Below are 23,977 nucleotides of genomic sequence, written 5' to 3' on the forward strand. Positions count from 1 at the left end.
TGTTTTACGTATGGGAACGTTGGCCGATCTAACCGTGATTCGAATTACATCGCTGTCGTTCGAAGCCTGTTCGATCGAGATTCGTTGCACTGAACCCACTCACAGTACTGGCGGAGTGCCCCGATGTCGGCTACCGCTGGAGCACAGCCTCAGTTCACACCGATACGGCGAACATGACGTCACTGAGACTTGTGCCGAGGCCCACGAGAAAGATCGTGGCGCTTACGTCACAGCACGTGACACCGTAGGTCTTAACGAGTGTCAGCAGACATCTCGGGCGGGGAGCGACTAACTGTTTCAGACAAGTTTAATAATTATCGACTGCGTGTTTAAATGCATGCAAGTTCTCGATAATAGAGAAAATTAAGACCTTTAGGGGGTATCAACCAAATATTGATATCCCATGGGCCGTGCACGGAGCTGAGCGTTCGCGAATTGTGGCGCACAAGCAGACCAGTGTGACGTCAGAAGTACGTTGCACGGCCCGTGTATCTCGTTGGAACCGGACTCGGGCACGATGTGTGGTGGACACTGATGCTGTCATCTGGCGAAGGTCAGTCTGCAGATAACCTCTCCAGGATACGACGGTATAAATGGCCGACTTCCAGCAAGATGCGTCACTCGCAACTCACTGCCATGGCCCGCATTTCCAGCACGTTTCTCGCCTTTGCTGCCCTCGTGGTCACAGGTATAGTGTTCTACAACACCTTCTAGATTTAGGCGTGTCCAGCATATGTGAACCGTGACTTATGGACAGCGAAATATTACCAGATGTCTGAGGCAGCGCTGTCTTTGACACAGACGAGCTGAAAATTGATACCTTAACGTTACTATCTCGCCGCTGATTCGCTGCGAGGTCATCTGATGTACTCGGAGGAGCATAACACCTTCTTTCCCTCCCAGCTATGTCGTTTCACCGGCTTTCCTCACAGCTGCGGGCCGTTACAAGAAGTGTAGCGTCAATTGTTGTGAATATGAAGTGTTAAAACAGAAACAACATATCGTTTACAAATTAGTCCATCAGGATTTCTCAGTATCACTACATCTCAATGTTACAAAGGTCTAAACAGAGCATTCGAAATGCATGACAGCGGACCTGATTGTGCTTTTCCGGTGGTTTCTAAAAAACAGGTGAATTAGACCCTCTTTACCTTCCTACCTCCAAAGAAATGTACTACATTTCATCGACATAGACATCAATCGCAATAAACATTGTACTAACTATGAATTAGGTCGAGATAGTTCTAGATTCCATTATCTCGTATTTCATGTTATTACCAGACCAGTAACATTATTACAATTGAATATGAAACTCCAAGTGCCCATCGGAGAGTCCGATTTTTCTTCTTTTTGTTTTATTTTTTGAGTCATCGGTCTTCTGACTGGTTTGATCCGGCCCGCCACGAGTTTCTCTCCTGTGCCAACCTCTTCATCTCAGAGTATAACTTGCAACTTACGTCCTCAAGTATTTGCTGGACGTATTCAAATCTCTGTTTTCATCTACAGTTTTTACCCTCCACGCGCCCTCTAGTAGCATGGAAGTCATTCCTGAGCCAGCGTAATTACGATATTTATTAATGTTCCAGACACATAAATACTGGTAAGAAAATTTTGTAATATGTCGTCAGTTCTAACAACGTTTTGTGATTCAAGAGAAAGTTCAGTTGCTGCCTTTGTTATTTTTGTTCAAACTGTCAAAAGTTTTCTTTATTCGTGAAATGCGTATATAGCTCCGTTGATTTTAAATCATTCAGCTTTTGGTTGCAATTTAAATTTGATATTGTTTAGTCTGACTTCAACCAAAAGACTAATGTAATGATGAATTTTGTCGAAAAGTTTTAGGAAAAACGTACCAAACGTAAGTTGGTTGATTTGGGGGAGGGAACGAACAGCCAGGTCATCAGTCCCATCGGATTAGGGAAGGATGGGCAAGGAAGTCGACCGTGCCCTTTTCAAAGGAACCATCCCGGTATTTGCGTGAAGCGATTTAGGGAAATCACTGAAAACCTAAATGATGATGGCTGGCCTCGGGTCTGAACCGTCGTGCTCTAGAATGCGTGGCCGAGCGGTTCTAGGCGTTACAGTCTGGAACCGCACGACCGCTACGGTCGCAGGTTCGAATCTTGCCTCGGGCATGGGTGTGTGTGATGTCATTAGGTTAGTTAGGTTTACGTAGTTCTAAGTTCTAGGGGACTGATGACCTCAGAAGTTAAGTCCCATAGTGCTCAGAGCCATTTGAACCATCTACAATGCGAATCCAATGTGCTAACCACTGCGCCACCTTGCTCGGTCCTATGCGTGAGTAAACATCGTTTGAAACCTACGTTACATCAGAAGTCCGAATGTCACCTGACGGTGTGTGGCGAAAAGTACTTCTGTCACCACTGTCTGATCCTCCCTTACCTGTTCTACTCGCGAACGGCGCTTGGGAAGAATGGTCGTCGGTAAGCTTCTGTATTAGCTATAATTTATCGAATTTTCCCTCGTAGTCATTTCGCAATATGTGTGAGGGAGGAAGTAATGCGTTCTTCGACTAACCGCAGAGCGTACGCCCTCGGAACACCAGTAGTAAACCTCTACGTGACGCGTCCGCCATTGGAGTATCTTGAGCACCTCCGTAATGCTCTTGCGCCGAGTGTATGCTCCGAGAACGAAACGCTTCGCTCTTTGTTGAATCTTCTATTAATTCAACTTAGTAAGGCTCCCAGAATGTTGAGCAATATTTCAGAATCGTTCCAAAAAGTGTTTTGTAAGCTACTTCTTCTGTTATGAATTACATTTCCGTAAGGTACTTCCTATGAATCTCAATCTGGCATCTGATTTTCCTAAGATTTGTTTTATGTTATCATTCCACTTAAGATCGATCCGGATGGTTACATGTATATATTTTACTGTAGATACTGTTTTCAGCTTTTTTTGTCATTAATTGTTTAATTATACAGCCGTATATTACTCGTGGTCTTGCGGTAGCGTTCTCGCTTCACGCACACGGGATTCCGTGTTCGATTCCCGGCGGGGTTAGCGATTTTTCCTACCTCGAGATGACTGGGTGTTGTGTCGTCATCATCATCATTCATCCCCTGTTTCAGGAAGGCAATGACAAACCACCTCCGCTACGACCTTGCCTAGTCAGCGGAACTGGTCTCCCGCATCGTCCCCAACGGTCCTCGGAGTATGGGACCTCATCAACATCTTATTTCTTCTCCTAAATATGTGCAATACGTTACATTTATTTACGTTCATGGCCAACTGCTGGATCTTTCACCCTTTATCTGTTCTCTGCATGGACATCCTGCAGTTCGATTAAGTATTCTGACAATGCTACCTTCTTCAAGATAACCGCAACAGCTTCATGTAGCTTCCGACGCTTGCTACCAGATCATTGTAAACAGTAATGGTTCTATGGAACTTCCTTACGGTACTCTGAAAATAACCTTTATATCAGTCGATTTTGTTTCTTTGAAAGCGACGTGCTGAGTTCTATCTGCAAGAAGTCTTGATCCCCGTTAACAATCTGGTACGGTACTCGGCAAGCTCGTATTTATCCTCGCTAATGTGCAGCTCTGGATTGTGTCAAAAGCCTTCCTGAAGTAAATAACATGGTATCAATTTGAGCGCCGTTGGCTACAGCGCTGTGGATCTCACGGAGGAACAGAGCTGGCTGAGTTTCGCAAGATCCCTGTTTGAGGAATCCATATTGATTTTCAGACGGGAGAGTTTAATTCTGCAGAAACGTTCAAATGGTTCAGATGGCTCTGAGCACTCTGGGACTTAACATCGGAGGTCATCAGTCCCCTAGAACTCAGAACTATTTAAACCTAACTAACCTAAGGACATCACACACATCCATGCCCGAGGCAGGATTCGAACCTGCGACCGTAACAGTCACGCGGTTCCGGAATGAAGCGCCTTGAACCGCTCGGCCACCGCGGCCGGCTGCAGAAACGTCATTACAGAAACGTCATTACACGTGAGCATAAATCATGTTTCATAATACTACAACAGTTTGACGTCAACGATATTGTCCTATAATAATGAACAACGGTCTTACGACTCTTCTTGATAACGGGAATGATGTGCGCTTTTTCCAGTCGCTAGGTACTCTTCATTGCTCCAGCGAACTACTATAAACTGCTATTAGAAGGGGAGCAAGTTCTGTCGCACAATCTTATCTCACAGGTATCTCATCTGGTCCTGGTGCCTTTCCATTACTAATCGATTGCAGCTGCTTTTCTATTACGCGAACACTTATCTCAATGTCTCCAGTTTTGGCATTCATGAAGTGATTGATAGGATGCATCCTATTACGATTTTTCGCGGTGAAGCTGTTTTGGAAGGCCAAATTCACTATTTCGGACTACTCTTTGTCATCTTCCATTTCGGTGCCAGTATACTCACTGAGTACTGAGTACATGATTTTGATCCGTTTTCTGGTTTAACGTGAGACGAAAACTTCTAAGAATTTTTGGTCAGATCAGTTTAGTTTCAAGTTGATTGAAGATTCATTTTCGCTTCGCTTAGCTTTTATCTGTCAGCTAGTTTTTAACTGCTCTTAAATCTCTGATGTTCTTTTCTTTACGTAACAACTTTGTAGCAGGGCAACTAAACCAAGGTGGGTCTTTTCCATCCCATAAAACCTTGCTCGGAACATACTTGTCTGTGGAGTATTGAATGATGCTTTTGAATTTTATCCACTTGTGCTCCACATCTTCGTTCTAAGAACTGAATGTTTGATACTGGCTATTCAGATGCTGTGCAATTAGTATCTTGTCACTCCTGATTAACGGAAATATTTTCCTACCTTTCTCAACAGTCACAGCTTTATGATCACTGATGCATTCTTCTGCCTTAACTGATTTGAAAAGTTCAGGTATGTTTGTTGCTAGGAGGTCTAAGACTTTATCCTCACGAGTTGGTTCTCGATCTACTTGAAAGTATTTTCGGACAAGACATTCAGAATGTCACACAAATTCCTGTCTTTGGCACCAATTTTGATCGCATGACGCTCCAACTGTATACCAGGCAAATTGAAGTCTCCTATTATTATACCAGGTAACTTATTTATGACATTTTGCAAGTTCTCTCTTTAACGCTTGGCCATACAGCTCCTGACCCAGGCGATCTATAAAAGCATCCGATTACCATTGTTGACCCACCTTTGAGGCTTTTCACGCAGCTTGTTTGCTGGGCTGAGGCTGACAACTGATTACATACAAGGCAATGGATCAACTAGATAACGCAGTTCAGGATTTATCCTAGAAGTGCATTTAAGTTATGCAACATGAATGAATTTTCTAAAATGGCGAAAGCAATAAACAGCACGTACCGAACACAGGGGAGTGTACTTGGGCGGAAAAATTTTACCCACTGTGTCAGCTAGCATTGGGAAATTTCTGATAATATTTACGTGCTTTTTATCTGTTACACGTCGTTTAATGAACTCCGTTAACGATCTTGTGTCCATCTGTTATATTGCGGTAGTATATTAGATGATATGAAAAAATGAAAACGCTGTTATTAGAGGGAGAAAGGGAGAGAGATATCAGCGATAATAGCGTAACATTTTTGGCCGTTTATCCATCTTCACAGCCCCTAAAAAAAGGGATAATGTGTTTCTTGAGAGAAAAAAACAACACATCAAAACACAAATAAGTACAATCTGCACAGACGATCAGATACACGACAGACTGGCAGGCACCACTGGCTTTATTGTCCGCAGTCAAGTTTATTTAAAGTATATAAATTTTTGGTCATCTTCCATCACCTTATCAAAAAGGAAGAAAAAAAAATTACAGAAAGCGCAATTAGAATCCAGGCACACTGAAAGAAGTTGACATGACCTTAGCCTTCACCATTTTTCTTGGCACCGCCTCAGTTTCCTCGTGAAATACACTCCTGGAAATGGAAAAAAGAACACATTGACACCGGTGTGTCAGACCCACCATACTTGCTCCGGACACCGCGAGAGGGCTGTACAAGCAATGACCACACGCACGGCACAGCGGACACACCAGGAACCGCGGTGTTGGCCGTCGAATGGCGCTAGCTGCGCAGCATTTGTGCACCGCCGCCGTCAGTGTCAGCCAGTTTGCCGTGGCATACGGAGCTCCATCGCAGTCTTTAACACTGGTAGCATGCCGCGACAGCGTGGACGTGAACCGTATGTGCAGTTGACGGACTTTGAGCGAGGGCGTATAGTGGACATGCGGGAGGCCGGGTGGACGTACAACCCGAATTGCTCAACACGTGGGGCGTGAGGTCTCCACAGTACATCGATGTTGTCGCCAGTGGTCGGCGGAAGGTGCACGTGCCCGTCGACCTGGGACCGGACCGCAGCGACGCACGGATGCACGCCAAGACCGTAGGATCCTACGCAGTGCCGTAGGGGACCGCACCGCCACTTCCCAGCAAATTAGGGACACTGTTGCTCCTGGGGTATCGGCGAGGACCATTCGCAACCGTCTCCATGAAGCTGGGCTACGGTCCCGCACACCGTTAGGCCGTCTTCTGCTCACGCCCCAACATCGTGCAGCCCGCCTCCAGTGGTGTCGCGACAGGCGTGAATGGAGGGACGAATGGAGACGTGTCGTCTTCAGCGATGAGAGTCGCTTCTGCCTTGGTGCCAATGATGGTCGTATGCGTGTTTGGCGCCGTGCAGGTGAGCGCCACAATCAGGGCTGCATACGACCGAGGCACACAGGGCCAACACCAGGCATCATGGTGTGGGGAGCGATCTCCTACACTGGCCGTACACCACTGGTGATCGTCGAGGGGACACTGAATAGTGCACGGTACATCCAAACCGTCATCGAACCCATCGTTCTACCATTCCTAGACCGGCAAGGGAACTTGCTGTTCCAACAGGACAATGCACGTCCGCATGTATCCCGTGCCACCCAACGTGCTCTAGAAGGTGTAAGTCAACTACCCTGGCCAGCAAGATCTCCGGATCTGTCCCCCATTGAGCATGTTTGGGACTGGATGAAGCGTCGTCTCACGCGGTCTGCACGTCCAGCACGAACGCTGGTCCAACTGAGGCGCCAGGTGGAAATGGCATGGCAAGCCGTTCCACAGGACTACATCCAGCATCTCTACGATCGTCTCCATGGGAGAATAGCAGCCTGCATTGCTGCGAAAGGTGGATATACACTGTACTAGTGCCGACATTGTGCATGCTCTGTTGCCTGTGTCTATGTGCCTGTGGTTCTGTCAGTGTGATCATGTGATGTATCTGACCCCAGGAATGTGTCAATAAAGTTTTCCTTTCCTGGGACAATGAATTCACGGTGTTCTTATTTCAATTTCCAGGAGTGTATATCTACAACAGATCGCTCCGCCTGTTTCCTCCTCAAATACATCTACAACAGATCACAGTTGCTAAATCTTCTATTAAGTTGCGAATCGAAAACATGTAGTAATTTTTTTGTATTTTCGTCTGCATCAACGGATCAACTTGGATCAAAACGGATCCTGCGTCTTGACGTTAGCCTGGAAACGTAATGATTTAACAAGAGGACCGCTCCTACTCAACATCACCAATTTCCTCAAAATTTATGGTGTATGCAGGACTTGGCTAGAAATGAAAGTGACAGAAGTGCTAAATCCAGATGGCCAAGCGTTTGGAAAAACATAGCATCTCCAGCGCAGACTGAGCGAGACATGTTTGCTTACTTTCCAGGCATCGGTTGATTCACCAGGAAATGTACAAAACGGTAACCAGAGGTTCGTGGGCTCGAGAACCTAGGCGGAAACTTTTTAATTAATTTTCTATTTTAGTCTTCAGTTTTTACGTTACTCACACCGAAAATAAATGTAAATATGAAGAAAGTCACCCACTAGCATACAGCGCAATATGGTATAACAATTTCTGGAAAACTGTTGCATGCTTACAAGAGAGTATTGGCTCTTTTGGACCGATGATTCAAAAAATTGTTGACGAATACGCAGACATATATAGGAATGTCGTTATTCCTTCCGTCAAAATCTGGGAAACTTAGAGCAGGCTTAAACAGAAAATTTTTGACTGATTTGGTGAAACCCTACGAACCGGAGAACAAATGTCTTCTGTTGATTGACTCGTGACAAGGATAAACAAATCAACAATTATACAACCGGATTTTTCAAGCTGAAGGATGTTTCCCAGATCCAGTATTAAATTGATCCCCCTCAAATGCTCTCCGCTACCCTGTGATGTATACTTTTATTGTTAGGTAAAGAATTTGATCAAAAAGCTCAAAACTGCTGTTATCAAATCAAGAGAGAAAAAGAAACCACATCCCGAGAAGACTGCATCTAAATACGTTGCATTGTACATTGAGGTGAGGAAACTCATGGGGTAGCGATATGCACGTATACAGATGGCGATAGCATCGCGTATACAAGAAGTAAAAGGGCAGTAAATTGGCGGAACTGTCATTTGTACTGAGGTAATATACGTGAAAAGATTTCCGACGTTATTGTGGCCGCACAACGGGAATTGTCAGACTTTGAACGCGAAATTATAATTTTTCTGTCTCGAAATCTGGCAGAAAACCCTAAGAGATTCTGTTCATACATAAAGCACACCAGTGGCAAGATGCAATCAATACCTTCAATGCGCGATAACAACGGCGAAGTCACTGATGAGTGTCACTAAAGCAGAGTTATTAAACACGGTTTTCCGAAACTCCTTCGCCGAAGAAGACGAAGTAAATATTCCTGAATTCCAGTCAAGAACAACTGCCAAGATGAGAAACATACGATATCCTCTGTGAAACAAAGCAGCTTAAATCACTTAATAAAGACAATGCCTCCGGTCCAGATTGTATGCCAGTCAGGTTCCTTTCAGAGTATGCTGATGCGATAGCTCCATATTTAGCAATCATATACAACCACTCGCTTACAGAAAGATCCGTACCTAAAGACTGGAAAATTGCTCAAGTCACACCAATACCCAAAAAGGGAAGTAGAAGTAATCCGCGGAATTACAGGCCTTTATCACTAACGTCGATTTGCAGTAGAGTTTTGGAACAATACTGTATTCGTACATTATGAAGTACCTCGAAGAAAACGATTTATTGACACATAGTCAGCACGGTTCCAGAAAATACCGTTCTTGTGAAACACAACTAGCTCTTTACACTCATGAAGTAATAAGTGCTATTGACAGCGGATGTCAAATTGATTCCACATTTTTAGATTTCCAGAAGGCTTTCGACACCGTTCCTCACAACGAAACTGCGTGCCTACGGAGTATCGCCTCAGTAGTGCGAGTGGATTCGTGACTTCCTGTCAGAAAGGTCACAGTTCGTAATAATAGACGGAAAGTCATCGAGTAAAACAGAAGTAATATCCGGCGTTCCCCAAGGAAGTGTTATAAGCCCTCTATTGTTCCTGATCTATATTAACGACATAGGAGACAATCTGAGTAGCCGTCTTAGATTGTTTGCACATGATGCTGTCATTTACCGTCTTGTAAAGTCATCAGATGATCAAAAGACTTGCAAAATCATTTAGATAAGATATCCGTATGGCACGAAAAGTGGCAATTGACCCTGAATAAGGAAAAGTGCGAAGATATTCACATGAGTACTATAAGAAATCAGCTGAATTTCGATTACGCGGTAAGTCACACAAATCTGAAGGCTGTAAATTCAACTAAATACTTAGGGATTACAACTACAAATAACCTAAATTGGAACTATCACATAGATAATATTGTGGGTAGAGCAAACAAAAGACTGCGATTCGTTGGCAGAGCACTTAGAAGGTGCAACAGGTCTACTAAAGGGAGTGCTTACACCACGCTTGTCCGCCCTATTCTGGAGTATTGCTGTGCTGTGTGAGATCCGCATCAGATGGGACTGACGGATGACATCGAAAAAGTACAAAGAAGGGCAGCTCGTTTTGTATTATCGCGAAATAGGGGAGATAGTGTCACAGACATGATACGTGAATTGGAGTGGCAATCATTAAAACAAAGGCGGTTTTGCTTGCTACGGGATCTTCTCATGAAATTTCAATCAGCAGTTTTCTCCTCCGATTGCGAAAACATTCTGTTGGCACCCACCTACATAGAGAGAAATGATCATCACGATAAAATAAGAGAAATCAGGGCACGCACGGAAAAATTGAAGTGCTCGTTTTTCCCGCGTGCTGTTCGAGAGTGGAACGGTAGAGAGACAGCATGAAGGTGGTTCACTGAACCCTCTGCCAGGCACTTTATTGTGAATAGCAAAGTAATCACGTAGGTGTAGATGTAGATGTGCTAGTCGCAAGGGACATTCCATTTCGGAAATCGTTAGCGAATTCAGAATTCCGAGAGCCACAGTGCCAAGAGTGAGCCGAGAATACCGAATTTCAGGTATTGCCTCTCACCACGGACAACACAATTGCCGACGGCCTTCACTTAACGAGCGCGAGCAGCAGCGTCTGCGTAGAGTTGTGAATGCTAACAGATAAGCAACACGTGAAATAACCGCAGAGATGCATGTCGCGCGTACAACGAAAGTATTCTTTTGGACTGTGAGGCGAAATTTGGTGTTGAGGGGCTGTGGCAGCAGACGACCGATGCGAGTGTGCCTTTGCTGACAGCGCGACATCGCCTGCGGTGCCTCTCCTGGGCTTGTGACTATATCTGTTAGACCCTAGACAGCTGGCAAACCGTGGCCTGGTCAGATGAGTCCTGATTTCAGTTGGTAAGAGCTGATGGTGGGATTCGAGTATGGCGCAGACCCCACGAAGTTATGGACCAGACTGTCAACACGGTACTGTAAAAGCTGGTGGTGGCTCCGTGATGGAGTATGCTGCGATAACATGGCATAGATTGGGTCCTCGGTAATGTTCGTCTACTTGGAGACCATTTTCAGCCTTCCATGGACATCGTGTTCTCATACAATGATGGAACTGTTATGCACGACAATGCGCCATGTCACTGGGCCACAACTGTTCGCGATTGGGTTGAAGAACGTTCTGGGCAACCCGAGCGAATGGTTTGGCCACCCAGATCATCCGACGTAAATCCCATCGAACATATATGGGACGTAATCGAGGGGGAAGGTTGTGCACAAAACCCTGCATCGGCAACGGTTTCGCATTTATGACGGCTATAAAGGCGTCTGGACAGGTTTTTGCAGAGTTCGGTATCCCACCCCACTTGATAGCATTGATTAAAAGTCCATACAATAACCACTTCGCAGTTGTAAAGACAAGTGCTGGCGCGTCCGATTCATTCAGAGTATCAAAAGGTGTGAGACAGGGTTGTGTCCTATCCCCACAACTGTACAACATCTATGCGGAACATGTCATTAGCAAAGCTCTTGCTGGTCGGAGCAAAGGCATCTCAATTGGTGGGAGAACTATCAACAACCTTCGTTTTGCTGATGACACTGAGCTTTTAGCCAACAGCGAAGATGAACTTGCTGGGCTACTAACAAGAGTAAAGAACATTAGTGTAGAATATGGATTGGACATCAGTCTCAGCAAGTCCAAACTCATGTTTATTCAAAAATGGTTCAAATGGCTCTAAGACCCCTAGACTTAGAACTACCTAAACGTAACTAACGTAAGGGTGTCACACACATCCACGCCCGAAGCAGGATTCGAACCTGCGACCGTAGCAGCGCGGTTCCGGACTGAAGCGCCTAGAACCGCTCTGCTGCAGCGGCCGGTTTTTGATAATTGATCAGGAATAACAGATCCAGCTGACAGGTCGATTAAAGGAACTGGAAGTCGTGCATTCTTTCATCTATTGTGGGTCAACCATCTGCAGCACGGGAAGATGTGAATATGAGGTAAGAAGACGGATCACGAAAGGGCGAGTGGCTATGAAGAAGCTCACCAATATGTGGCAGAGCAGAGCAATAATAAATAGCACAAATATCCGGCTAGTCGAAACACTCGTGTTTTCTGTCTTCTTTTATGGTTGCAAAACATTGACACTCAAGGCCAGAGACAAACAGCGCATTGACGCGTTTGAGCTTTGGTGCTGGCGTAGGATGCTACGCATAAAATGGACCGAAAGAAGAACAAATGTGTCCATTATTGAACAACTCGATATCTCCAGACGCCTTTCTATCCGAGTTGCCGAAAACAATCTACAATTCTTTGGCCATATTGTGAGAAGAGAGGGAGAAAATCTAGAGAAAATAATTTTGCAAGGAAATATCGACGGCACGAGACCAAGAGGAAGAGCAACGAGCAGATGGATAGGTCAAATCAATGAGATCTCCGGTCTACCTCTTCAGGAGGCACTAAGAGAAGCTGGCAATCGTTCGGGATGGAGACGCTTGGGTCATAGGGTCACGACGCTCAGCAATGAGCACAACAACTTATGATGATGATGGTGAGAGGCGGCATGGTTCACTATTTCTGCAGAAGACATCCAACAACTCGTTGAGTCCATGCCCACCACTATGCTGGTCAAAAGAAGGTGCGACACGATATTAGGAGGTATACCATGACCTTTGTCACCTTTGTGTATACCGCCAGCTACGTTCGTCAATATTTGGCGAAATCTTCCATTACGCGTGGCTTGCTGCCAATCTGTAAATTGATAGCCAACCTTTTATCAATATAAACCAAGTTTGTTTTTCTTAGAAACTTTAAAACAACCATGTGCTTGTCATAATGCGGCGTTTATAAAGTATGCAAGATGCTAAGAAAACTACTGCTTCCTCTAGTTCGACGATGAATATCACTTCACCATGCCATCAACCGTAAAATAATAAAAGTATCTAACTTTTTGTACGAAATTCTCACGTACACCTTATAATCCTTCCCTGGAAATTTATTTTCGGTCCCATATGTTCCGTTGCCTTTTCTGTTAACGCTCTTTATGAAGCAAGAAGAGAAGAACGTAGGTAAAAGATGGAAAACTACTGGAAAGAAAGAAAACGAGCAGAAAAGAAAGAAGACGTAATTTATTTCATGCCATCATCAGTAGACCAAACCGATAAAAAAGTACAGTATTCTGAACTTTATTTCCTGGAGACTATGCTAACATAAAAGACTGATGCCTCACCGAGCGAGCTGGCGGTGTGGATAGCACACTGGACTCGCATTCGGGAGCGTCCTGATTTAGCATTTTCCCTGATTTCCTTAAATCGATTCAGGCAAATGCCGGGATGGTTCCTCTAATAGGGCACGAACGACTGCCTTCCCCATCCTTTCCTAATTCGATAGGATCGATAATCTCGCTGTTTGGTCCCCTCCCGCAAGTCAATCAACCAACCAATACATGTCTCGGCCGGCCAGGGCCTAAACTGCTATTTTCTCTAAATGCTTGCTCTTCTGAAGCATCCACCTCCATCACATTCACATCTGGACAAGTCCAATGTGCCATAAATCTGGATGAAATCGGTGATGACAAGTAGACGCGGCCCTCTTGAAAGATATTTCGTGGGAGATGCTGTCGGGTGATCCCCGACTAGCATGCCAAAGCTGATCGCAATTAGTGCGTCGAAGAGTCCACCTCTCCTTCTGAGGCAGTGTAACGTATCTGCAGTGCCAACTACACAGCCGTTGAAGACTTAATAGTCCATTAAAAGCACAGCTGCATCCGCGAAAGTTGATTCATTAAACAGTCTCGTATCCTGTTTTTCATAATACATTCATATTTCACACCTGTGGCGTGCACTGTTACTGAGAATCTGCAGTGAGTGGCTTACAGTCATAGGCCCTCTCAATGCGCAGCTAGGTGCGGCTATTGTCCTCTCCTAGAATCCGAGTGCGACCTTTTTAACCTTTACAGCATCCTCACGAATTTCCACTAAGCACTGTCTGCGATACTATGAAACTGTCGGGTTCAAGACTGCCGGGACCAACGGGAAATACTGTGACTTTAACGACGACTAGACTATCTTCGTTTCTTTTTACACACTTTTCACGGGAAATTGTGCCACTTCCTTAGCCAGACGGCGGTTTCGACGGTGTTTTGCAGTGAAGATTGACACGAAGCTTCAGATAGCAGAAAACGCCCTCACCAAACCTGGTCATTTCCGTATGGAGCTGCAGAAAGGACCTGATCTAACACCGTGACAGGCGAGCTGCCCGCATAACATAAACATACAGGGTGTTTCAAAAATGACCGGTATATTTGAAACGGCAATAAAAACTAAACGAGCAGCGATAGAAATACACCGTTTGTTGCAATATGCTTGGGACAACAGTACATTTTCAGGCAGACAAACTTTCGAAATTACAGTAGTTACAATTTTCAACAACAGATGGCGCTGCGGTCTGGGAAACTCTATAGTACGATATTTTCCACATATCCACCATGCGTAGCAATAATACGGCGTAGTCTCTGAATGAAATTACCCGAAACCTTTGACAACGTGTCTGGCGGAATGGCTTCACATGCAGATGAGATGTACTGCTTCAGCTGTTCAATTGTTTCTGGATTCTGGCGGTACACCTGGTCTTTCAAGTGTCCCCACAGAAAGAAGTCACAGGGGTTCATGTCTGGCGAATAGGGAGGCCAATCCACACCGCCTCCTGTATGTTTCGGATAGCCCAAAGCAATCACACGATCATCGAAATATTCATTCAGGAAATTAAAGACGTCGGCCGTGCGATGTGGCCGGGCACCATCTTGCATAAACCACGAGGTGTTCGCAGTGTCGTCTAAGGCAGTTTGTACCGCCACAAATTCACGAAGAATGTCCAGATAGCGTGATGCAGTAATCGTTTCGGATCTGAAAAATGGGCCAATGATTCCTTTGGAAGAAATGGCGGCCCAGACCAGTACTTTTAGAGGATGCAGGGACGATGGGACTGCAACGTGGGGCTTTTCGGTTCCCCATATGCGCCAGTTCTGTTTATTGACGAAGCCGTCCAGGTAAAAATAAGCTTCGTCAGTAAACCAAATGCTGCCCACATGCATATCGCCGTCATCAATCCTGTGCACTATATCGTTAGCGAATGTCTCTCGTGCAGCAATGGTAGCGGCGCTGAGGGGTTGCCGCGTTTGAATTTTGTATGGATAGAGGTGTAAACTCTGGCGCATGAGACGATACGTGGACGTTGGCGTCATTTGGACCGCAGCTGCGACACGGCGAACGGAAACCCGAGGCCGCTGTTGGATCACCTGCTGCACTAGCTGCGCGTTGCCCTCTGTGGTTGCCGTACGCGGTCGCCCTACCTTTCCAGCACGTTCATCCGTCACGTTCCCAGTCCGTTGAAATTTTTCAAACAGATCCTTTATTGTATCGCTTTTCGGTCCTTTGGTTACATTAAACCTCCGTTGAAAACTTCGTCTTGTTGCAACAACACTGTGTTCTAGGCGGTGGAATTCCAACACCAGCAAAATCCTCTGTTCTAAGGAATAAACCATGTTGTCTACAGCACACTTGTACGTTGTGAACAGCACACGCTTACAGCAGAAAGACGACGTACAGAATGGCGCACCCACAGACTGCGTTGTCTTCTATATCTTTCACATCACTTGCAGCGCCATCTGTTGTTGAAAATTGTAACTACTGTAATTTCGAAAGTTTGTCTGCCTGAAAATGTACTGTTGTCCCAAGCATATTGCAACAAACGGTGTATTTCTATCGCTGCTCGTTTAGTTTTTATTACCGTTTCAAATATACCGGTCATTTTTGAAACACCCTGTAGTAGCAGCATGCGTGCCCGTCATCTACCCAGAATCCCACTCAGCAATGTCCCTTCTCCTTGACGAACCACGGTACCACAACAGTAGTTTACCATTTGTGTGTGGACAAATAAAACCCGCGATGGCTTGCAAATTTTACAATCAGTTTTACACGGCACAACTTTTGCTGTAGACTCTGAACAACACGGCCGTGTATACATCTACACTTAATCTGTGTGCCCAAGTGCATGTTTCGTAAAAGTAAATACCATATTTCGGGCTGGAAAAGGGGACAAGAGACGGTATCAAGAAGAACTGGGACTTCTTCTAACCCAATGGTGTCCAACAAAGTGCCAATGCAGTCGTAGAGGTGCGAATTGTACTGTCCATCTGTCATGATTGCAGAGTTATATGATGAAGTAGAGAGACAAGGACATCCTGGGTTCTGTCCTAGGTTGTTGAAAGCAGATTCAGGCTAGATTTCGGAAATTTCCCACCTTGCTTAAATCATATACTGACCCTCGAATGCCTTGTGGCAATGTAACTTCAAAAACTCATTCTGTTCACCTTCAGTTATGTTAATCAATATTAAAAACTAGAAAGAATGATAGTAATGCAATAAATCATTAATGTGACTAGATATGTAGTTGTGGAGGGAATATAGTGTTATAGATGGCATCAAAGCTTGATTAAGCCTTTTTAAAATTTATTCCGTTCCTCCGCTTCGGTGAGTATATAAATGATGGCGCATAATTATGTATATGGTGTTTCACTTAATGTTTCTTAATATGTTACTTTTACAATTTTCAATGTAAATCTAATATTAATGGCAAATGACAAGATTTTTCGTGTATATTTCCTTACTTTATTTCATAGTTCAGTGGATGCATACATGTTCATATTATTAACATAAAAACATTTACTTTTTGTATGGTAGTGGAATATGCTTACCGGTTACGCATCGAAGTAATCTACATTAAAAATACTATGTGGGGAACTACCAATAATTTGACACACAGTTACTTCTATGTATTGTTATGACATGTAGTCGTTGCAGCATGACACCTTTTCAAACTTGCCTTGCCAGTTACATCCAAACTGAAACTTCCTGGCAGATTAAAAGCGAGTGCCGAACCAACGCTCGAACTCGGGACACCTTTCGCGGGCAAGTGCTCTACCATATTTTTTTGTTGTTGATTTCATTTTGTTGTATATTGTTCCTTGTATTTGGTCAGGGCGGACGTCTCATGACACCCGTTGAGGTTCTTCGTTGATCGGTTCACTCAGCTTTTTATTACAGAGGGTAGCCAACCCTCTGACCGAACACGCTGAGCTATCGTGCCGGTAACCATCTGAGCTAACCAAGCACGACTCACGACCCGTCCTCACAGCTTTACTTCCGTCAGTACCTCGTCTCCTACCTTCCAAACTTCACAGAAGCTACATCAAAACTGAGAACATTAGAATCTTTCTCCCTCTTGGTAAAAGTTCTGCGGATACCCATTATAACAACGCAAACCCGGAGAACGGAGATTAATAATCGGACTGTTTCAATATTTCGTACAGGTGTTCTGTACATCAGTTTATTAGACGTTAGAACCAACATCTTTCTTCCTTCCTTACATAAATTTATTAAAGAGCCCTCATTTTATGAAACATTCGGGATTAGGTGCTGATTGGATAGAGTGAATATTGAAACGTTTGCAACGAGAATGTCCAAAACTTTCCTGGCAGATTAAAACTGCGTGCAGGACCGAGACTCAAACTCGGGACCTTTGCCTTTCGCGGGCAAGTGCTCTACCACCTGAGCTATCCAAGCACGACTCACGACCCGTCCTCACAGCTTTACTTCTGCCAGTACCTCGTCTCCTACCTTCCAAACTTTACAGTAGCTCTCCTGCTCTTTCAGGAGTGCTAGTTCTGCAGGGTTCACAGGAGAACTTCTGTAAAATTTGGAAGGTAGGAGACGAGGTACTGGCAGAAGTAAAGTTGTGAGGACGAGGCGTGAGTGTGCTTGGGTAGCTCAGTTGGTAGAGCACTTGTCCGCGAAAGGCAAAGGTTCCGAGTTCGAGTCTCGGTCCGGCACACAGTTTTAATCTGCCAGGAAAGTTTCATATCAGCACACATTCCGCTGCAGAGTGAAAATCTCATTCTGGAAGAATGTCCAATTTTGCAGCTTTGTGACTGAAAGAATGCGTCTCTCAGAATAACCAATCCATTGCTATCATAACTTCACGAACTTTTTGTTACTATGTGTTAACATTCTCAAAATTCATTATGATCTCAGTAACTGGTTTTATAAATAACAGTTTGTATCGAAAAGCTCTTCTGTACTACACAATATGGTCTGTGTGGATATGTTTCTGTCATCCTTTTTACATTTATTTGTTAAGAAATTTTGTTTATTTTTTATTTATTCGTGAAATAGCTATTCACTACTTTATAAATAGCCTTCATATGTGCGTCCCTGGAGCATCTTATTTGTATGTTAATCATTTTTCATACATGTTACTATTATCACACTATTACTTCTGAGTGCTACTGACTTCCAGCGATGCAATGTTACACTTGCCTTCGTTAACCTATTTCGCTGTCGAGTTGCTGCCTGTATTTTCCGAAAAGTATGTTAAAATTCCTTTTTAACAGTGTGGTAACGGATCCAACTTTTTGGTCTAGTGTTGCTCTGAAGTGCTTTTTAGTTTTTTTTGGAAGGTGTTTAAACTCTTTTCGCTTATCAACATGAAGATTGGAAGCCTTACCATAAGCACTCTAATAAATAGTATCCGGAGACCAAACGAGACGAATATCATCTACGGTCTGATAATGAGGCGGGGGAGGTGGTAGAGTTTACGTAGAGACCGCTGGTTCCAGACAAACGCTCATACTGACTATGGGAGTTCGCCTGGAGGCAGTGTATTTACAAAAATGGAGATACTGTTGCTTTCAAACAGCTACATGTGAGATGTCCAGTGTCTGCTCGACTCTGGAGATGGAGCGCTCCGTTCATTCATTTTGGTCCAACAAACGGCAACGACGAAATGCTGTAATATCTCATGTACAGCCCACCTTGAGAGTTACGGTCGAACATGTACAGTCTGAAAGTATAATACTCACTTATGATAGGAAGACGTGTGCGTTTATCTCTTCTACGTGTCAGCGATTAAGCGATAACTTATGAAATAATTCGTACAAAAATTCTTGTTATTCAGTCTCTTCCTGAATTTGATATTATCTCTTTACAAATTGGTGCACTTCTCTAAGAAATGGGTGCTGTCCACTGCCCTTCCACCAAAGGGTTGGCAAAATGGAACAGCAATACAGAAGAAGGGAGGGCTCAAAGGCGACAGATTAAATATGCAACGGGGAAGGTAACTTGACGTTCTGTCTACATCGTAGACACGAGAGATGGAGATCTTGCTCATTTGGGAACAACGGGAGGAGTAAACCCGCCGTGGCTTTCGCAAGAGCGTTTTAGGGACACTACGTAAGCTCGTGAGCATAACACATGACAGTATTTATTTTTTATTTTATTTACTTCGTTTAATTATTGCTGCACACCTATTAATGTTGGGCAGGCAGCTTAGACCAGCGTAGTAGCGCACTGGCGAAACCACTAACGAGCTATTTCTGTACTAACAATGTTCGGTGAGCTACCTGCGCGTTAGTTCAAATCGAGTATAGTTGTTGGAGCCTAATCTGCAGACGGCTCGGGTCACTCTCACGCCTATGGAAGAAACTTTGATGTTGGAATATGATTTCTTACCGCTTATTACTTTACCAAACTACTCAGTTATGGTAGGGCCCATGGTATTCTCAGGCCGGCCGGTGTGGCCGAGCGGTTCTAGGCGCTTCAGTCTGGAACCGCGCGACCGCTACGGTCGCAGGTTCGAATTCTGACTCGGGCATGGGCGTGTGTGATGTCCTTAGGTTAGTTAGCTTTAAGTAGTTCTAAGATCTAGGGGACTGATGACATCAGGTGTTAGGTCCCATAGTGCTCAGAGCCATTTGAACCATATGGTATTCTCATTTATGTTGTTTTTATCGAAACTGAAATTTACTGAAGTTCGTCGCTCAACAAATCAGCATGCCTAACGGAAGTGTTTCCCACTCAGGAAACTACCTCTGATAACCATTATGCAGATCGTTAAGCTTCAGTTCAGAATGACTAGCATGGTCACAGAATTTTTGGAATAAAAGTTACGCTTGTGGGTTCATTAGGACACAAGAACATAGACACGCATGCGAGCAGGAGTATCACAAGACCCAAGTGGAGGGGCTCATATGGTAACTTGAAATACTCTGTTCACCAATGCCTGTGCCTTAACCGCCTTGCACCTCTGTCTTGATCCCTGCTGAATGTGTGCTGTTGACGTTCGAGGTCGATGTGAAAGGTAACGATCGTTTCCAAACACGAGCAGCTCAAACTGTTTCTGATTTCTTATCGAGGTAGACACGTGTCAGAAAGCCGTGAAATGAAAGGTGACCTGGTCAAACCGAGTTTCAGAGGCGTCTGAAAGCCGGTTGTGGCACATCGGTGACCTCTGCCACCGTCGACAACAGGGATCATCGTACTGCACCAATCATCATAGTATCACCTTTGTTCAGTGAGATATTTATTGTCGTGACACATCAGATTCTAGTGAAAATATCATAAGGAACCAAGATGTAGGAAATACGAGGCCTGTTCAGAAAGTAAGCTCCGATTGATTGCCAAATTGAAACCACAGTGAACATCAGAAATGTTTTACTTGTAACAATTAGCTACACCTTTCAGCTACTTCTCTACGTAGTCGCCGTTCTGACTTAGACTTTTGTCATAGCGTTGTACCAACTTTTCAATAGCCTCATCATAGAAGGCAGCCGCCAGTGCTTTCCGCCAATTCTCCACGCTGGCCTACACCTCGTTGTCTGTGTCAAAATGTTGTCTTCAAAGACAGCGGTTCATGTGACCAGAGATGAAACTCAGGGGGAGACAATTGCGGACTGTATTGTGGGTAATCTAACATTTCCATTTGAAAACGATGCAGGAGCATCTTCATTGCCCCTGCAGAATGCGGCTGAGAATTGTCTTGAAGAAGAAACAGTACGACAGTTATGTAATGTTAGCTGCATAGCTTCAGGTGAAATTTCTCACCAGGCCCTCGTACTTGGCGGCAGACACTATTTTCTAGACATCTTTACGCACTCACTGCGAGTTCAGAAATGAGAAGAGCGACGTGATGCTAACTGGGGTTATACTAGAGACACTACCCAACACATCTGTGCAAAGCTTTATCGGATTTTCATAGTCGTTTCCATTTCGCGACCGATCGGAGCTTACTTTCTGAACGCCCCTCGTAAATCAAATAGTAACAATCTAATAGGTAAAGAATATGAGCACGGAAAATGCAGCTTCCATCTACCTCGGAACAGATGGTTTAGCCTGATTCTTCTGTGCAGATGAGAAAATACAGCTGTTTGACGTTCACCTGTCAACGGGCTGCTCTTCAATACGTGTCGTGAAAGGCATTTACCACCCACTGTGAAAGAGCATAAAAACAAAGTAACTTTTAGGTATTGTTCCTCATGTAATGTGACAGGTGTTTGTATCTATGGAGTAGTTTCAAAAAAATGGTTCAAATGGCTCTGAGCACTATGGGACTTAACTGCTGTGGTCATCAGTCCCCTAGAACTTAGAACTACTTAAACCTAACTAACCTAAGGACATCACACACATCCATGCCCGAGGCAGGATTCGAACCGGCGACCGAAGTGGTCACGCGGTTCCAGACTGAAGCGTCTAGCCACCACGGCCGGCAGTATTTTTAGGGCAGACGAATACGGGGATATTCCGGAAGAACAATTGTAGACTACCCTGTTAAGCAGCGTATTGGACTTTCTTACATTACCGTCATGCTACAATGCGAGTCCTATAATTATTCAGATGCGCGTGGGAGAGTACTTTCGTTCGGCAACGTGATACGACATATCTACACACCATTAGTCTACTGCTAATGCAGCGCAGGTTTATCACGAGGAAGCAAAAAGCGTCTAGTGACACTTCACATCTTTATTTTTGTACTGTTATCGTTTGAGGGTTTTCCTCCTAATAGATTTGACCCTGAAAGCCGATGACGCACGGCTGTAATAAGCAGTTATCACAGAAGAAGTCTAACACCAAACAAGTGAATTCTCGGAGTGGCGAATTTAATCTCACGACCTGCGTCCCTCTCGGTGCTAATTTTGGTTGCTGTTGGGAGGAGTATTGTTGCTCGCTGTTTTTCTTTCCCAATTTGGTTCTCAGACTTTGGAGACTCTCAGTCCTTGGCACGTGTGAACTCTGGCCAGTCTGAAAGGGCAAGATGATTATATCTCGCCACATTATGGGAGAAAGAGTATAATAATGAGATACTTACGGGAATCTGAAGAGGAAATCTGAAGACCACTTGCAGCAGGGAAGACTGGAGACCTGAAACCGATTCGTGGCGCAAACGCAAATATTGACCCATCGAGTACGACGTATGAAATAGTCTGCCGAAAGAGAAACTCCCCAACATCGTTATCAAGACTAAATCGAATAGACGGCAGCCTGACAGAAAGCTGCCGATAAAAAGAAAAAAAACTAAACTCTATCTGAACAGGCCATGAAGGTCCGACGGTACCGACTGGCCGCCGTGTCTTCCTCAGCCCACAGGCGTCACTGGATGCAGATATGGAGGGGCATGTGGTGAGCACATCGCTCTCCCGGTCGTATGTCAGTTTACGAGACCGTGTCAACAACTGCAGCCTACTTTTTAACCACGTTCCACGTGCGTGTTTCACTACGGAACAGAAACCAGCCTCAACTATTTTTATACTGCGCAGTAACAGCGCGACAATCAGAGCACAACGCTGCAGAGGCTGTGACAGTACACGATTTTTAAAATAAAAACTACATAGGTAAAGCGTGATTAACAAAAGCGTTAATGGCCGTTAATACGTTTTAATATCATAAAGTTTCATTTACCGTAACTTAGTAATAAGATGTCTAATACATATGTTGGACCTACTTCCAAGAGCGTACGTGTACTACGGCTTTTGACCAATCATCGCGTTTGTATTTGTTTACATCAAGTTTATTCTTATGATGAAGGGATTATAGTTATTCTAACAAGGGAACCTCCCCATCGCACACCCCTCAGATTTAGTTATAAGTTGGCACAGTGGATAGGCCTTGGAAAACTGAACACAGATCAATCGAGAAAACAGGAAGAAGTTGTATGGAACTATGAAAAAAATAAGCAAAATATACAAACTGAGTAGTCCATGCCAAGATGGGCAACATCATGGGAGCCGTCAGCTCAGTAGCTCCGTGGTCCGGTGGTTAGCGTGAGCAGCTGCGGAACGAGAGGTCCTTGGTTCAAGTCTTCCCTCGAGTGAAGAGTTTAATTTCATATATTCAGTTTATGTGACAAACTCTTCTTTTTCATCACTTTTTTGTGAGTGATTATCACATCCATAAGAAAACCTAAATCGGGTAGCGTAGAAGAATCTTTTTACCCATTCGCCAAGTGTACAAGTTAGGTGGGTCGACAACATATTCCTGTCATGTGACGCACATGCTGTCACCAGTGTCGTATAGAATATATCAGACGTGTTTTCCTGTGGAGGAATAGGTTGCCCTATGACCTTGCGATCAAATGTTTTCGGTTCCCATTTGAGAGGCACGTCCTTTCGCCTACCAATCGCACGATTTTGCGGTGCTGTCGCAGAACACAGACACTAAACTTATTACAATGAACAGAGACGTCAATGAACGAACGGACAGATCATAACTTTGCAAAAATAAACTTTTCACTCGAGGGAAGACTTGAACCAAAGACATGTCGTTCCGCAGGTGCTCACGCTAACCACAGGACCACGGCACTCCTGACCTCACTTACTCCTTGATGTTGCCTATCTTGCGCATGGACTGCTCACTTTCTATATTTCGCTTATTTTTTTCATAGTTTCACACAACTTCTTCCTGTTTTCTCGATTGATCTGTGTTTAGTTTTCCAAGGCCTATCCACTGTGCCAACTTATAACCAAATCTGAGGGAGGTGCGATGGGGAGGTTCCCTTCTAAGCACTTCAGTGTCGAGGATGTCGAGATATTCATTTGCACAAATCGGGGCAGTGAGCGTAATGGTGGGACCAGCTGAATACCACGTCGTAGCCGGCCAAATCGTAACGGAATCTCGCCGAGCTTGACTGTAGGAAGCAGGCAGGCCGGATCGTAAGCTTCTTTTGGTGGTCTCCATAAATAAACTCAGCTGTTTGTGGGAAACAATTTAAACGATGATACAGCGCACCGTACCACATTTTTCCAGTTATCAAGTGTAGAGGTTTTATGATCGTGGCGCCATTTCTTTCGCAGCATTACGTTGGCTTCCGTCAGTAAGGC

At 44.5% G+C, this 23,977-nt stretch overlaps 1 protein-coding gene across 1 annotated transcript in view; it reads left to right on the forward strand.

The window, feature by feature from the left end:
- Positions 1-538: 538 nt before the first annotated feature.
- The window catches only part of LOC126237314 (uncharacterized), a 158,230-nt gene continuing 134,791 nt past the window's right edge, over positions 539-23,977 (forward strand). Inside the window, exon 1 of the mRNA XM_049947279.1 lies at positions 539-688. Coding sequence (XP_049803236.1) covers positions 613-688 — 76 coding nt within the window. The 5' untranslated portion in view covers positions 539-612. The remainder of the gene's footprint in view (positions 689-23,977) is intronic.

This window comes from Schistocerca nitens, chromosome 2, assembly GCF_023898315.1.
Source record: "Schistocerca nitens isolate TAMUIC-IGC-003100 chromosome 2, iqSchNite1.1, whole genome shotgun sequence".
Classification (NCBI taxonomy): domain Eukaryota; kingdom Metazoa; phylum Arthropoda; class Insecta; order Orthoptera; family Acrididae; genus Schistocerca; species Schistocerca nitens.